We start from the raw sequence: 17,114 nt of genomic DNA, 5'->3' as shown, positions 1-17,114 counted from the left end.
ACCGCCAGCCTTTCCCGATGCACACCGCCAGCCTTTCTTTCCCGATGCACACCGCCAGCCTTTCCCGATGCACACCGCCAGCCTTTCCCGATGCACACCGCCAGCCTTTCCCGATGCACACCGCCAGCCTTTCCCGATGCACACCGCCAGCCTTTCTTTCCCGATGCACACCGCCAGTCTTTCCCGATGCACACCGCCAGCCTTTCCCGATGCACACCGCCAGCCTTTCCCGATGCACACCGCCAGCCTTTCCCGATGCACACCGCCAGTCTTTCCCGATGCACACCGCCAGCCTTTCCCGATGCACAGAACTCCTGTGCCCATCTGCTCACAACGTCCATCTTACAACAGACTTTCGCTGGAACTTTCTCAGGCTTTGCCTCACCTACTGTGTCCTGTCTCATTCCCTGCTGCTGCTAAGACATTCACCCCTAGTTCAGCTCTGGTTTCCTCGCAAAGGAGCCAAGAGCTAACAAAGACACATGGACACAGGCAAGCACGGGTGCCAGTGCAGGGAGAGCCTCAGCCCCACCACGGCTCAGAGCCCAGCAGGGCCTGAGAGGAAGATTCTGGGCCCCATGAGCAGAGACAAGCTGCAGCTGTGTGCTCCAGGAGCCCGGGCAGGCCCCGGAGCACTGCACCCCCAAGCCCACCCCGAGCCCTCAGGTTACCTGAGAAAAATGAGTAGCTGTCCCTTCAGACGCTGGAGCAGCTGCTGCGCCTCTTCAGAAGAGCCTTTTCCACACAAAGAATCCAGAGGAGCCTTCCCAAAACGTCCCCTTTCGGACCGCAGCTTTGCAGCCTGCGCCGTGCCTGCCGTGGAGCCCTCACTGAATCACACAGCTGGGCACAATTGGCGCAATCAGCCCGGCCCAGGCGTGCTCCAGACACCCTGCTGGGAGCCTGCAGCCCGCAGGTGGCAAAACCAGTAAAAAGCAGCATGAAGAAATGCTCGTGCAAGCAGAATCACAGAATCAGTCCGGGCTGGAAGGGACCGCAAGGATCACCCCATTCCAAGCCCCCTGCCATGTCCAGGGACACCCTACCCTGGATCAGGCTGGCCTTAAACACCTCCAGGGATGGAGCCTCAACCACCTCCCCTGGGCAACCCCTTCCAGGCTCTCACCACTCTCATGCTGAAGAATTTCCTCCTCACATCCAGTCAGAATCTAGCCATTTCCAGCTTTGCTCCATTCCCCCCAGTCCTGTCGCTCCCTGATAGCCTAAAAGTCCCTCCTCAGCTTTTCTGTAGCCCCCTTCAGATGCTGGAAGGCCACAAGAAGGTCACCTGGGAGCCTCCTCTGCTCCAGCCTGCACAGCCCCAACTCTTTCAGTCTGTGCTCACAGCAGAGCTGCTGCAGCCTCTGAGCATCCTCCCGGCCCTTCTCTTGACACACTCCAGCATCTCCACAGCCCTCCTGTCATAAGGGCTCCAGAACTGGATGCAGCACTCCAGGTGGGGTCTCAACAGAGCACAGTAGAGGGGGAGAATCACCTCCCTCGACCTTCTGAGTCACCTGGCATCTCCTCAAAGGAATTGGGGTGGACTGAGCACAACTCTGGCCCAAACCAAGGACAGTTGAGCATAGGAAGGAAAAGTGTAGGTGTTTGCCTGGGGAAGGGGGAGGAAAGGCATTTCCCAAAGTGTATATGGTTGCTTGTGTTTGGTTTTATTTCCTAGTCCCTACGTCAGTGACTTGTACTAACCAGCGTTGATTCAACTAGGAAAGCACTCTCTGAGCCAAGGCTGTCCTGCCTGCAACAAGGCCACCTGATGCTCAGGGACACAGCCCAGCACTGGGCTTCTAAGGAGACCTCCTGCACTGGCACTTTACCTCGGAACATCAGAAAATCCCATTCTGTGTGGAAACAGAGGGTGAGTGTGCCAGGGGGCGAGGGTGCCAGTCACAGTGGCACTACTGCTAAGGCCACTAGAGAAAACTCTGAACAAGTCTACACCAAGGCTTAAATTCCTTTTACTGCTAGCTCTGGAGAACCACACATGCAAGCACAGAAACACAAAAAGCAGACACTTTGATTCTTCACAAGTTACCTACAAGAGAGAGCAGAAAGAAGACACTGTGAGGGTCCAGGTCCACCTTCCCAAGGCTACACCAGGACTGCACCATTAGTTTACACACAGGTAATTCATTTATGCCTGAAGGAGTAAGGAGTCCATGCAGGAGCAGGAAGTTCACCCACAAGCACACATCCTGCTCATGCATGAGGGCAAAGTTAGTTTGTGCATGAGCAAACAGTTAGTACCTGGGCAAACAATTAGCTAATGCACGAGGGCACAAAAAATTGATTGTGTGAGTGGATGCTTTGACTCTTACACATTGCCTACAACAGAATGGGAAGAAGAGATATCGGGAGAAGAAATATGGAGTTTGTATTAAAGAAACAAAATCCTGGGTCTGTACTAAACACCACCTCTACCACAGCCTGGAGGCAATTCTATTAGACCCAAGACATCTGATTCATTTTGTTCTTCATATGCACTCCTCCACTCAATATTTTAGACTAAAAGAGTAATAGCCTGTGTGTGGTGTTTAGCTGGCAAAGCACCCTGTGAGAAGCACACACAAAGACTTTCATAATTCAGTGCACAGTGGGAGTGCAGAGGTCAAATGTAATACCCCAAATCCAGCAGCTGTAGTTTCACATACACCTACTGCTCACATATAACCACAACAGCACAGAGCCATAGGTGATTGAGAACAAGAAGCCCAGAAGAATCTGCTTCAACTACAAACTGAGCACTCAAAATGCAGCAGTCCCTAAATGCTTGCATTCCACCTGGGGCACTGAACCGGTTTCTTAAGTGAAGTTCCACAGAGCTTTTCAGAGTCTAGCAGGTGCTTTAGTGTTCAAGATTAACAGGAGCTACGTGAAGAATGGCACCAAAAAAGAACGAAAAGCAACCTACAAAAAAAATCATAACCCTGCAGTGTCTTAATATGTTTGCACCCTGTAGGAACAGTTACAAAGTTGTGCCCCATGTAAAAGGATTTCCAGCACTGTCAGAAAGGTGACATTCAGAATCCCCTCATAGGTACAAAGCCTGGATTTCAGCTGCACCTTCTTTCAAAGGCCATCAAAGTAATTCCAGTGCTTTCTTAAGGCACACCTCTTAGGAAATACCATTTATTAAATGAGATATAAAACACACAACAAATGCTGCTCTTCACAGAACGGTATTAGAACTCTTTCTTAAACCCAAACCACAGTTCTCAGCAGGAGCATATTGAGTCTCTGAGCCCTTATTCGGAGGGGAAAGCATAGAAACACCTCCCTCTGAAATCAGAAGGGGGAAAGCCCCCCGCCCAGTAATGATGGCATCCTTTGTGAGAGCCACAAGAACACATGCAAACGTGTATAACAATCAACAGCACACAACAACCCTTTCCTGGGTGAGAAATCCCGTTTGGATTCACTTTAAATTGATCCCCAGTATAACTCCAACGATCTTTGGCATTTATGTTTTGTTACTGGCTTGGTTTTTCGTCTTTGTTTTGTTTTGGTTTTTTTTCCCACCCCAAATCGAACAATACATACATTGCTCTTTGGCAAACCTTGGAAGAAAAGATGCACAATGAGTTTAAGGACACTTGGAGAAATAATTTCCCTGCACAAACCGTTTCATTTCTGCATGACAAGCATCCACGGGACTCTTCGTGGACTTTCAGATTCGAGAAGGCACAAGATGGATTTACTCAAGTTCTGCAGCCCCACCTTCAGACAACAAAACGATTACCCTCCCAGCCCCAAATCCCAAGGATAGAGCAGTGCAGAAGCACAACGAAGGCTCTCACAGCGCAGAGAAACGCAGTGGCACATCTCTGCCACCGCAAGGCAACTTTCCGGACCCATCTTCCTTCAGGGGTTTGCAGCAGCTGAGTCCCGAAGCCGCGCTCTCAGCAGCTTAGCCGAGCACAAGCACCCCGCGATCGCAACTCGACTCCACGGCACCTCCCAAGGGGTTTTTATTTGAATGAGGGGGGCAGCTTTGTCCCCAGGTCGCCGATTCCCCCGAGCTCCACGTCAACCGGGAGCAGAGCCCCGGCGGGCAGCGGCCAGGCGGGCGGCGCCAGGAAGCCGGGCGGACCCCAACCGGGCAGCTCCGGACAGCGGCATCCACGGGACAGCGGCAGCGGCAGAGCGGCGCAGGGACCGTGCGGGCAGCCGGCGGGGAGCGGCGGCAGCGGCGGCGGAGGCAGCGGCAGCGGCCAGGGCACGGCGGCGGCGGTTGAAAGCGGCTGCGGGGCGGGCGGCGGAGGCGAAGGTGGTGGCCGAGGCTTCTGGTGGCGGGGCCGGCGGCGGCGGCGGTAGTCTCCCCCCGGGAACATGTCGTGGAAGGCAGGATCCAGAGCCCATTCGCCGCCGCGGCGGGGGACGGCGGCGGGTCCGGAGCGACGGGGCAGGCGGAGGAAGCAGGGGTTGAGGCTGAGGTTATGGCGGACGCTGTTCTGCCAGCCCTTAGGGCAGCCGCGGTAGTACGGGAAGCGGCCGGCGATGTAGTCGTAGATGCCGCTGAGGGGCAGCCGCTGCTCGGGGCTGGCCTGGATGGCCATGGCGATCAGAGCCACGTAGGAGTAGGGCGGCTTCTGCAGCCCCTCCGCCGCGGACTGGCTGCCCGCTGCCGCCTCGGAGTCCTCCTCTGCCATGGCCCTGCTCCGCCGGACCCGCCGCTGCCCCTCTAAACCCTCTTCCTTCTGTCCCACGCTGCCCTTCTAAGCCCTCTCCCCATCTTATGCCCCCACGCCCCGTGCTGGTGTTTGGGGTCGCGGCCGGGTCGAGACGTCGCTTTGGCTTCGCAAACCCAAATACACCGAGGAGGAGGTCACCCGAGGGCCACCCGACCGACATAATGGGAGCAGGTGTGGGGAGGCTGTTGCCAGGGGGTGCGACCCGGCCGGGTCCTGCACCACCTGGAGCGGAGCTGAGGGCGAGGACGGAGGGGTCGCGGCCAGGGTATCCCCCAGCAAAGCTGGGTCCTGCTGGGGCACCGCAAGGGCCTCTCACAGCGGTAAAACCAGCCCCGTCTACGGATTCTCACCGCTGGGCGAAGCGGTGCTCGGCTGCACCCCCGCGACTTGCAGATGCCAGCGCATGTGGCACGGGGGGCGCGCACCCTGCCGCCCTTGTGCCAGCCGGCCCCGGGCATCGCGGGGAAGCCTGAGCCGGTCCTGCAGGTCCTGGTGGAGGAGCAGAGCTCTGTGCTGCACTCCTGGGAGCACCTCAGTTCACCAACCACTTGGAGAATCATGGAATCATAGAAGTCAGGTCCCACTGAAACAGTTCTAAGATCAAGTACAGCCATCAACCCAACACTACCCTGGCCATTAAACCATGGCCCCAGGAGCCATATCCACACCTTCTCCAGAGAGGGTGACTCCACCAGCTCCCTGGGCAGGCTGTTCCAATGCCTGATCACCGTTGGAATGAAAACATTTTTCCTAATATCCAACCTAAACCTCCCCTGGCACAATCAAAACACAGCCCTATGTACAGTTATTAGTGGGCTGATGTCAGTAACTTAATTAAAATGCATGTCCTCCTTTGAAAAGTGTTTCTTTGTTCCCCACTGATTAATTCACACGAGTGTTAATTTTAAAAAGGCATGGCTCTCTAAGTTTGGAAGGACTCAGTTCTTTCCCAAGTGATTGCACAGAGTTAAGAAGCAAGGAGAACACGGATGACTACCAGGCTACTGTTCTCCACTGACAAAAAACTACCAAAAGCACTCAACAGTGGTGGGTCAGACACTGCTGTCAGGTCTCATGCTGCACAAGCACTGCCCAGGTATTCACAGAGAACAGAAAACTTTCCCTGGGCTAGGTGGAAATATTTAAATTATTAGGAATGAAACATCCTTACTGGTTACAACAGACCTGCCAACAGCAGCAGCAGCTCTTCAATGGACCACAGGAAGACTCACCTCTATGATCAGTTCAGGTCTTTTTTTTCTGCTAGCCCTGTGTAAGGGAAAAGAAAGTAAATGAAACACAACACCACTGCTGAAAATAAAACAGACTGCAGAATCAAACTGATCTCCAACACTGACAGATGAAGGGGAGAAAGGAAGAGTGCCTGAGGTGTGCATTCCCTCCTGCACAGTGACACACAGAACTTCTCCAGGTATTTAAAGTCAAGGCAGAAGACATTGCCAGGTCTTAAAACAACTTGGTAGCAGATTTTCACCAAGTAAAACATGAGTCATGGAAGTATAAATGGAGGCAAACTGCAGCCTTTGAAGCCTGTGCTCAGAAAGCCTGAGTCTGAAAGCTTATGCCACCTGTCTCTTAATTTACATTGCAAAATCAAAAGGAGCATAAAATAACACACAGCAGCTAAACCTTGGAAAGATTCTCAGCCCTCATCTCACACAAGAAAGAAATCCCTTAAGTGGCAAATGAACACAAATCATAAGGTGTATAACTGGACCACTTTGACACACAAGCACAAATGCTGGCTTCCCCCCCCCCCAAACTGTTCAGCTTCCCAAGAAACAGAACCACACTAAGGTGAAAACTTATTAGTTTTTATTTTTTAAAGAAAAATATTCCTCTTTAAACACAAAGCATGAACTAAAAACCTCTGAGGAACAGTTTCTCCTCCCTTGGAGCGCATGTAACTAAACTGTACAGTGTCAGAGCTCCCCAAACAAGTACACACACATGACATACAGTGTTTCTTTCACAGGAAATAAGGTTTAGGACTCAAAATTGTCCCTTTCACCCTCTCTAGATAACCACTCCATCCAAAAGTACTCTGTCCCTCACTCCCACCACAGGACACAGTGATGACAGTTTTTGGATGCCACATGTATTTTCCAAAATGAAAGTATTGGCCAAACTGGCCCTGTTTAGGCTTTAACAGATGTCTGTGAGGGAGGTTAAGACCATAGTTATTTCCAGGAATGGTGTTTGGAAGAAAAAAAAAAATCTATAGCAGCATCCAGAGGCAACACAAGCCCTTGATTCCAGCTGCCCTGTCAGGAACCCAGTCAGTTCAGCAGTGTTCCTATCACCCAAGAAGAGGGAGCAGGAATAAAACATTCACAGGCCAAATTTGTTGCTTGAGCAAACAGCCTACAGTTCAGTGAATCTGGCCTTGGTGGGCCAGCAAGGAGGTTGTTTTCACATTGCCACAGTGACCAGTTCCATGTCTAAGATTTGATGTGACAAGATATGATGGCCTCCAGAAGTCAGCCACCCATTCTACCAGCTCTCTCTGTCCTATCCAATAGATATGCGCAGAGTCATATCTGCTAGGCAATCCAGGCTGCAGGACTAGAACCAGACATCAGATTCCAAATTCTTCCTACCTTGGCAGGCCAAAGTCATCCAAAGTCTCTGCAAGGTCTCAGAACGTGTCCAGCAAATCCATACCCAAAGAAAAAGTACCTGGCTGTTATGGTTTCAAGGGAGGGTAGGCAATGGAAAAGCTCTGGAAACGGAGCTCTTTTATATCCCAACCCATCGTTAATTCTTGGTATTATTAAGCAATGCTCCAATCCTTCTCAGGCCATTTTGTAAAGAACTTTTCCATTCCAAACACTCCAACAGTCTTTGCAGTAGGAAAAATTACTAGAAAAATAAAATCTCACTCCTGAACAGCACTGTATGAAGATCAAGATCATCAGCCACAGAGATTTTCACAGGGGGACCAGATAATCTTTTTGTTTCCTCCAAACCAGCTTCATATAGAAAAGAGCAGCAAGAGAGACACAGTATCCAAGAGCTTGATTAAGGCCAACAATAGAAAGACAATCGTGGGCTCAGATCTTTTGAAATGAAGAAACCCTCCAAATGTTTGTGTCCATATGCATGCACCCACACACGCTCACCCACACACACTCATGTGCACTAGTCAAGCAAAGGCTTCACAACTGTGAAAGCACCACTGGAGGGTGTTCTAGCACCAGAATGAAAAGTTGGTTGTCTTCCCTCTTCAGCAGTAAAATCCAAAGTCTTTCTGTTGCTTTGGACAAGGTCGCCAAACACTCTTCCAAGAACAGTTTGCAGTGAGCAGATTGAGAAGTGCAGTGTTTCTGTTCTGGAGTATGGGCAAGAAGAGGTGTGTTGAGAGGCTGCAGCTCCTGGTTGCTGGAAAGGAGGAGGAATTTGTATTGCAATCTGGTAGAGACAGGGACCAACACAGGGACTCCAGGTGAGCATGATGCTGAAACTGAGCGCAGACTGGGAGGTGGAAGTGGAAAGTTTGCATACATGAAGTCACAGTGCACATCTGTTGGCATAATAAAGACAAGCAAACCCCCAGTCTTCTCTGGCAGGCTTGTCTCTGCACAGAAGGCCCCTGGGTGTGCTGGAAGTCAGGACAAGGATCCACCAGTGGGATGTCACAAGCTGCACCAGGACATCATCAAACTCAAACAGCAGAGGTCTAAACAGAAGCCAGTGAGTTGGTTTGCTAGCATCTTGCCTATAGTGAGCCTGCAGAACTCTATGCAAGGGACAAAAACCTCCTAACAGCAAGGGTATGGGCCCGGTTTGGCTACAAGTAACAACTCATGCACGTTACAAATCAATCACGAACCTGCAATGGATCTTTCTGCTGCAGGTCCCTATTTCGGAGCTAGGCTTTGTACAGGAGGTGCTGGCTGTGCAGCCCTTTACCAATACTCTAAAAAGGCTGGGAAGAAGATGCAGAGTAAGGAGTGACATCCCCACAGCCCTTCAGATCAGCACACGTGGGCAGGGGTCTGTCCTCTGCCTGCAAGATGCGGAGGAGGTCTCACTGACAAGGGAGGGTGCGGAGCAGCAGCTGGAAGTGGGCTGCTGAAACAGTGCAGGAAGAAACGGAAGAGACAAAGAGGGACTTAATTTTTCAAGTGCTTGAATCACCCAACTGCAAGCCCCACTGAATCTGTCACAGAGCATGCAGACTGGAGCCTGGCTGTCACTCACATGAGGTACTAGTGAAGCTGTGGCAGGAACTCAAACATGCAAGTTAGAAAAAATGAAGTGAAAGAAAGGGTGAAATTTGGGTTCAGAGCAGGAATTATCAGGAGTGCTATGTTTAGTTTCTGTGCACATGCAAGAGCACAAGAGAGGGAACAGCAGCAGAACCAAAACCACACAGAAGTGTCACACTTACACTGAAGATGCAAGCACAGGACAATGAGGTGAGGGAGAGGAAAGAGCAAAGTGTGAGGTGAAGGAGCCCAACAGAAGAGAATAGAAAAACTCTTAACAGAGTCAGTCCTGCCTTGGCAAATGCATAGCTAATGTCAGTTGGCTCCCTTTTCACCAGGTATCCTTTTACGTTGGTAAATCTTCTCTCTGCACTTGGGATTTAAGAATTAAAAGATAAAGATCAGGATGCTATTTTTGGTGCAATGTACTCAATGATATTGAGTATTCAGCACAAGACTCTAAAATGGCCCCTGAATTCTGCTGAAGATCACCCAAAAGCAGAAGTGTCCAAGTTACAAACTGCTTTTGAAAATCTAGGACTCCTTCTGTTGGCTTAGAAAAGAAGAACCAATGCAGAAAGCTGAACTGTCCAGAAGCAGGTTTGGTATTTCTTACCAAGAGCACCTTGGCATTTAGCTAAGTAAGAAATGTCTTCAATGTTTACTTAGCAAATCCCAACATCAGGCTGAGGCTTCTGGACAAATATGCACAGACAGCTCCTCAGGTACCTTCTAAGAACAGATTTGTGTGATGTACAGCAAGAACAAGCTAAGCCACTGGCTGCCTCAGCCACACCAGCAGCCAGTTGTGAGATGAAGCCCTTTGACTATGGTGCAAATCACAGGGGGATCCTTCCTTATTACAGAATTAATTGCAACAGAATTAATACCTCCTGGGTAAAGCAAAGCAAAGGCTTCCTCTGTCTAATATAAACCACAAAAGCATCTGTCTGGGGTCTGTGTGTACTTACAGCAACAGTGCTGGCTGGAGGTATGTACAGAGAGTAGTTTCTGAGAACCAGCATGACCAGAATGGCTGCTGGTGAAGTGACCTCAGGGCAGAGTCCAGGTGGAAGCACAGGGACACAGAAAAGATGCAAGAATATGACAGAGCAGCCAAGGTCACCCATGTGCTTAGGCAAGCTTAAGGCAACTAAAGAAAATCCACTGATAATTTAGAGGAGAGAGCCAAAGGGAAAAGAGGAGTCACTGGGAATGCTGTTAGAGTAGCCAAAGCCCAGCATCAGCTACTAAGCCACCTCTCTTCTCCAACTCGTTTGTTCTAATTCTCCTCACTTTACCAGCACCATCAGCATGAAGTTAATAAATCAGAAAGAAGATCTGGGGGCAGGTTCCTAAAAAAATGTAGCTTAGACGTTTTCAGGCTTGTGTCTCAGGTCAGTTCCTTTGAAAGCAAGCAGATGGGCCACTTGACTGGCCTCTCCTTTGAACTGGAGCTTTCTGGACATTCTGCCTGCCACCTCCAGGGACAACCTCCTGATATGTTCTGTCTGGAAGTGACGGCAGCAGCTACCTGGGTTCCTTGTCACAACCATTGAGCATACAGTAGTTTGGTTTGGGTTTTGTAAAACAGCATGCACCAGTGGCATGGCTATTAGACATGGAGCCATGCCTGGATTCTTCTTGTCTCCTCAGGAGCAGACGGAACCAGAAAGAAAGGGAATGTGGGCAGGAGTCAGCGCAGGCTCCGGTAGACATAGGCTGATGTGAAGACAGCATTGAGAGTCAGGCTCACGGCCAGCAGACCTCGCAGTGCCGAGTTACCAAAATGACCTTGGTGGAAGAGGACAACACAGAGGGAAAAAAGGAATCATAGACAGATATTAAAGAACTGATGAGCTAAGTAACAGTGAATGCATGTTCTGCTCTTCCTCTCTCTTTGCCCAGCACTCTCACAGCAGACACTGCTGAAGGACTTTTCCTGTCAGGAAAGATTCCACTGCTCTCTTTGGTTCTATTTTCATCTCATTGCTCTTCTCAACACCTACACCCCCAGCCCTTTCCCTCTGTCTCAGTTTAGCACTCTGTCAGCATTCTCCACACAGGAATAGCCTTATTAAGGTCCAAGCATAGCAGACAGAAGCTCCATTTTGCTACTACTTTCATATTTGATCTCAAGATAAGATCATTACTACAGAACAAGAAAGATCTCATATACCCTCACAGCAACACTCACACACACATGAAGCAATCACATGGCCTGCACCTACCTCTCCAGCCTGCCAAATCCTCCCCTTTGGTGGTTGTGTCTACCACACAGGTAGATGAGTGTGATGAGTGATCCTCCTTTTTGATGGAATTATCACTGCAGATACTCCCTCCTTCCACAGCAGATCTCATATCTGCCAGGAGAAAAAGATAAGAAGATTGAGATGGCATCAGCAGAAGTTACCAACCTAAAGCTAGACTTGAGTAATGAGTGCTTGTGTGCTAAAATCCTGAGAGCACTGAGGGCAGGAGCTAGAAAGGAAATGCCAATTTCAGTGCTGTGCAGCAGAAGCTGCCTGCATGCTTGTCTCAAGCTCTGCCCCTATCAGGATCCCCACACTTGTGGTTAGCAGATATCCAAACAAACAAGGGTGAAGGCAGTGGCAGTAGTATCCCTGGGGCACCACCCAGTGAGCAAAGGACAGCTGTTTAGACAGAGTCTCTCTAGGCCAGTGGATTCCTAAGGGAGCTTTGGTCACCCACCAGTCATCACCATCTGGGATTTCCTGAAGGTCTGCCACCTGCTGCATGGCCCAGATGATGTGTGGTCAACTCCTTCCCACCAGAGCAATCCCAGGAGTGCAGCAGGCTGCCAGCATACCGTGCATTCCCTGCTCGCTGAGCTTCTTCTTTGGAAAGGAGGGCAGCTCAGTGGGAAAGATGGTGCTGTCTGAGTGAGTGTGCTCCTCTGAGCCAGTTGGGGTGAGCAGAGCTTCATTCTGAGATGGGAACAGCAGCAGCCTCTGTCCTTTCAGGTTGAGGCGGGCAGGGCTGATGAGCGGCCGGCGGTAGCGCAGGGAGCCCGAGCTGGAGGTCACAGAGCCAGCCACCGACGGGGCCGGGGAAGGGATGCGGGAGAGAGCACAGCTGCCTGACAGCAGGGAGAAGTGTTCTGCAAGGCAAACATCCCCACAGAGAGGCTGTAGTGTAATCCCAGGACAAGGAGCAGAGCTTTCTTTAACAATTCTACAGGAAAGGGGAAAGGGAGTTAGGTAGAGAGTAGCTGGGCAGGAGGCAGCAGTGTGCCCAGGTGGGCAGCAGAGCCAATGGCATCCTGGGCTGGCACAGGAGCAGTGTGGCCAGCAGGACAAGGGAGGTTATTTTGCCCCTGTGCTCTGCACTGCTCAGGCCACACCTTGAGTGCTGTGTCCAGTTCTGGGCTCCTCAATTCAAGAGAGATGTTGAGGTACTGGAAGGTGTTTGGAGAAGGGCAGCAAGGCTGGGGAGGGGCCTGGAGCACAGCCCTGTGAGGAGAGGCTGAGGGAGCTGGGGGTGTGCAGCCTGCAGCAGAGGAGGCTCAGGGCAGAGCTCATTGCTGTCTGCAGCTGCCTGCAGGGAGGCTGTAGCCAGCTGGGGTTGGGCTCTGCTGCCAGACACCCAGCAACAGAACAAGGGGACACAGCCTCAAGCTGTGCCAGGACAAGTTCAGGCTGGATGTTAGGAGGAAGCTGTTGGCAGAGAGAGTGATTGGCACTGGAATGGGCTGCCCAGGGAGCTGGTGGAGTGGCCGTGGCTGGAGGTGTTGAAGCCAAGCCTGGCTGGGGCACTGAGAGCCATGGTCTGGTTGATTGGCCAGGGCTGGGTGCTAGGTTGGGCTGGATGACTGTGGAGGTCTCTTTCAACCTGCTCGATTCTATTCTATTCTAATGCCCAATGTATCTTGTACTTAAATTCTGTATTCGCTCCAGTTCTGCCACTGCAAAAGCTGGAGAAATTCACCATGCACTTTGGTACACTCAGGAATGACTTAGAATAGAAATGGCTTTATCAGGAGCCAGGTGAGCTATCTCCCTGCTCACTTGTGTGCCTTCAGGAGAGCCTGCATTACACAGGCTGGTTTTGTTAAGTTAACCAAACTAACCATTCTGGCATCTCCTTTGAGGCTGGTAAAGCCTATAAGGATGGAAGGAGGTCTGCACATGGCATTAGCCTAGGCTGTCACTGCATTTCCAGCAGCAAGGACTTAAGCAGCACAAACAGACAAAGATGCATTTGGGGTCAGAAGGGCAACAGACAGATCACTGGAGGACAGGGGAGCAAAAGGGCAGGGCAGACAGGGTAGCTAAATCAGCAGTTCCCTGGGCTGGGGAAGGAAAGTGAAACAGAAGAGCTGCCCTAGGAAGAGTTTCAAGTCTCCTGTCTCAAGTCAGCTGTTAGGCAGGGAGGGGGATCCTTGCTTTGTCTGGTTTCACTGAGAGCTCTCCCAGGGAAAGGTCGCCCAACACACACAGCACCTTAAGGGAACCCCACTCGTAGTTGGAATTCTCTCTCTGCAGCATTTCTAACAGCAAAACCTGACATTTTCACTAAGATGTGAGCAGGAAGGAAAGCATGAAACTTGGATCACGTGTGCAACCCACTGACTGCAAATCCTGCAGAGTTGCTCTGCAAGGGAAGGCCTGGTTCAGTGCTTTACCTGATGTAGGAGACTCCTTGGACTGAGATGACTGCGAGGCTGGCCGACTGCCGCTGAACAAGTAGCCAGAATCTAAAAGGCAAAAATGAAAGAGTTTGAATCCCACTGGCTCAGGTACTGGAGGTCCAGCCTGCAGTAACTGCATCATCTTGTCAACATCTCAGAGGGTGGGTGGTGACTACAGGTAGGAAAAAACATCCCTCTTTTCCTGGGTAAGCTATGTGCCAGCAACAAAAATAATCCAGCAGAAAAAATCTGTCCAGCAGAGCCCAGAAACAAGCCTGTGACTGTATCACAGCCTGCCCTGCCTCTGCTTTAAAGGGAAGAAGGTGAAAGGTGGTTGTATCCTTTTCTCATGAAGACAGCCTTAAGGGTAGGTGAGATCATAGGGTGAAATGGCCTCCCAGCTAGCTGTCAGACACAGTAGCCATAATAAATGAGACAGAGAGAAAGAAGAACAAAATTCAATGACAAGTACTTAAGTCAGGGGGAAGAAAAGGAAAACCTCAGAGTTGCAGTCAATTATTTAACTTTGCCACTTGATCTACATAATGATAGGCAAACAGCTTTGGAAGTGGAAAACCTTGCTGTTTGCCCTGCATGCTCTCTCCAGACTGCCTGGCTTTGCACCCCAGCAAAAGAAAGCAGAGCCCTCACAAGGGTGGCTCAGCATGCAGAGGGAATCCCTCCATCTGGTGGGTTTGCACCTGCCTTGCCAGGGACAGTCTGGGAACGAGGAAGGTGAAGGCTGTGCCAAGAGCTGCCGTGCTGCTAGAAGGTTTGCACAGCTTCTCTTTCTCTTGGTAGATCTGCCAAACTGCTGGCAGTGTGAGACAGAGAAATGCTGAATGACCTAAAATCTCCCTGCAAGGCTGCTCTCTGCTGCAGTGTTATCCTAGAAACTGCCACGTTTTGGCCTCTGACCTTCTGGCAATCAGTCAGCGACATGGGAAAGCTTAGCTTTCCTTGGATGGAGAATAGCATTTGAATGCCACTTCCCATCTGTTAGTCTCAAGCACAGTAAAACTGAGGGCTTACTGAGAGTCTTTCCTTAGGCCTACAAATCTTCCCTAGATCACACAAAGCCCTTAAAACCAAGAGAAAACGAGGCCTCAAAAGCAGCTTCCATAGTTGTGCTAATCCATATCAATTGCAGACTGAGAAGGGCCTGCCTTCAGCTCTGCTGCCTCCAGCTGCAGCAAGAAAAGCCAACTACACAAAGCAGCTAGAAGGGAGTGCTTACTCTTGCCAGACAGTTACCCTAATGTTCCAGTGCACTTCCAAAAGCTGCCTTTCTCCATTCCCAACCCCTGTAGCTCCTGCCATACTGCCACAAACATCTGGAGAAGCCTCTGGATTTCAGTGAACTCACAGCAGGCGAGCACTCAGTGAGACCTTTTACTGCCCCAAGAAGGCAACAGTATGCTGCACCATTTCTTCATGCCAAAAGCCAATCCCCAGTGCTGGGTACTGTGCCACAGGAGCAGCAATCCCCAAAGAGGATTATAGCACGTGGGTACCTCACAGCCCTTTTCCTCCTGAAGCATTGCCATTTCCACTGGGACAGAAAGTGTCATGCACATGTACCTGCTCTGGCCAAGGAGGGGATGGTACCCAGTGAGAGTGCCCTGTTGAGACGACCAGGAAGAGAGGAAGAAGTAGTTCTGTGTGGAGGTCTGAAGAGCTGTTGGTTTGTCAGCTGAAGAATACTGGGTGGTGTTGGGACAAAGAGAGACGTAGCAGAGGAAGTGAAGCCAGTCCCAGTGCCACTGGGGAAGAGGGTAACTGAATCCCCAGCAAGGTACCTGCAAATGACACAGGGTAAACATTCAGCAACCAGTACATTCCAGTAACCCCTCTCTTGGTTGTACTCCTTGCATGAGCACCTGATTTGTAGCAGTTTGTACTCATTTCTCAGGGCAGGAGGGCAAGATGCAAAATGCTTCAGAGTTTATGGGAACGGTCCTACACCTTTGGAACTGGGGAGGAAAAGAACTACTTGACTTAAATTATCGTGCACCAACGCGTCCAATACAGGGTGCAGCAGTTCAGGAACTCAGGCGCAAGCAGACACAGCAGCTTGGCTCTCTCCCTAGGTGAGAAAATTCCCTAGAGACCACCAGAATGCTTTACATAGTCCAGATAGACACAGGACCAACAACAGAGCTCATCTGACATTTGCTGTGTGCACAGGCAAATGACAGGCTTAGAAATGTCACTGGCTGCAGGAAGCAAGCACTTCTCTACTCCTCTTTCTCTTTGCAAACCAGAATCAACATCTTACCTCTGATGCCAGCATCAAGAGAAGGCTTTTTATGGGTACCTAGATCTAGGCACAAGAGCCCTGATTTAAAACTAACATTCCAGCCTCTTGGCCTTTATGATACTTCTGTGAGGTAATGAAGACTCACTGCCCTCATTTTACAGATGGGAGAGAAGAGCAAAAAGACTTTTGAGACTTTTTTAGAGTCACATAAAAATTGTGTGATAAAAGACACACAAACCTGGCCTTTGCAACCCCCCCAGTCCTGTGTATCCAATCCTACTAATGCTGTGCACCACAGTTAGCCACGAATACGTACTAGTGCAGCCACTGAGAGGCAGCTGTGCTCCTGCAGCTCCTCTGCTTCTAGTGCACAAGACCCAACTGCCATTGCTGTGCCGGGCAGAGCTGTAAGCTGGCAACAGCAATGGCAGTGGCAATTCCAGAGCTGTGAGCTGCTTGCAAGAGGTTCTTTCCCAGCGAAAGAGGGGAGCTGCAGAACAGCACGTCCAACTTGAGAACAAGAGGAGAGAGCACAGACAAAACATAGGAAGGGGAGCTCTGCCAGTTGGCTCGGTTTTTAATCACTGCAGACACAACCTGACGCCTGTTCCACCGGTAAATTAACTGGAAAGAGACTTTGTAGCCATTCAGCTCTGACTCCCCCCTCTCATCACCTATTTTTGCTGTGGTTTACAATTTAATAATCAACCAGAGATGAACAATCTGTCCAAAATTTACTCCTATTTTTACCTTATTTCTATTGATCTTAGTCTGTGTGTAGAGTTTAGCTGACCACATTGCATCAGAAATGAGGAGTCAGCTTTGGGGCCTCACTTGGGTCCCTACACCATCAAAATGAGCATCCTAAGAAGGTGGCAATATTCAAAGCACATGAATTTTGTATTGTTAACAACTGAGTTAAAATACATGAAAGAATCTAGGACATGAACAAAAGCTCTCCAGGATCTCCTGCAAGGTATTTGTTCAGAAACAGGCAACACTCCAGTCAAAGGAGTCACCATCAAGTACTAACACCATACTAGTATGGAGTGTATGTATTTTAAGACAGAAAGTTCAGGCTTTGCAGGATCTAATCAAGCTGCAACATTTGGAGGTTTAAGCTCACTTCTGATGAAAAAAGACAGATGAGAGCAGCAACACAGCCAGCAGTGAAGCAGAGGGTGAAGGAACTCAAGTACCTCAGCCTTGCACTGAGGTAGGTGATTTTTGCTTGTGCTGTTCCCTCTGGGAGATTCAAGAGG

The 17,114-nt window shown here is 50.2% G+C and overlaps 2 protein-coding genes across 3 annotated transcripts in view; both read right to left on the bottom strand.

Annotated features, from left to right (window-relative positions):
• Positions 1–3,986: 3,986 nt before the first annotated feature.
• Positions 3,987–4,667, bottom strand: LOC135190412 (forkhead box protein E3-like). Its single transcript, XM_064171766.1, has one exon. The coding sequence runs from the start codon at positions 4,665–4,667 to the stop codon at positions 3,987–3,989; it is 681 nt and encodes a 226-aa protein (XP_064027836.1).
• A 1,861-nt stretch (positions 4,668–6,528) lies between these two features.
• TMEM201 (transmembrane protein 201) overlaps positions 6,529–17,114 on the bottom strand; it is a 28,311-nt gene continuing 17,725 nt past the window's right edge. The window contains exons 7-11 of one of the 2 annotated variants that reach the window (XM_064171699.1): positions 15,174–15,391; positions 13,587–13,658; positions 11,772–12,062; positions 11,173–11,304; positions 6,529–10,735 (exon numbers count right to left, since the gene is read on the bottom strand). In XM_064171699.1, the coding sequence (XP_064027769.1) occupies positions 10,638–10,735; positions 11,173–11,304; positions 11,772–12,062; positions 13,587–13,658; positions 15,174–15,391 (811 nt within the window). In that variant the 3' untranslated portion in view covers positions 6,529–10,637. Of the gene's footprint in view, positions 10,736–11,172; positions 11,305–11,653; positions 12,063–13,586; positions 13,659–15,173; positions 15,392–17,114 lie in introns of those variants that run through there. The other variant, XR_010308496.1, reaches the window with a different exon arrangement.

The sequence above is a fragment of the Pogoniulus pusillus genome, chromosome 36, assembly GCF_015220805.1.
Source record: "Pogoniulus pusillus isolate bPogPus1 chromosome 36, bPogPus1.pri, whole genome shotgun sequence".
Lineage (NCBI taxonomy): Eukaryota > Metazoa > Chordata > Aves > Piciformes > Lybiidae > Pogoniulus > Pogoniulus pusillus.
The sequence above is the reverse complement of the archived record's forward strand: the minus strand, read 5'-3'. Positions and strand labels throughout refer to the sequence as shown.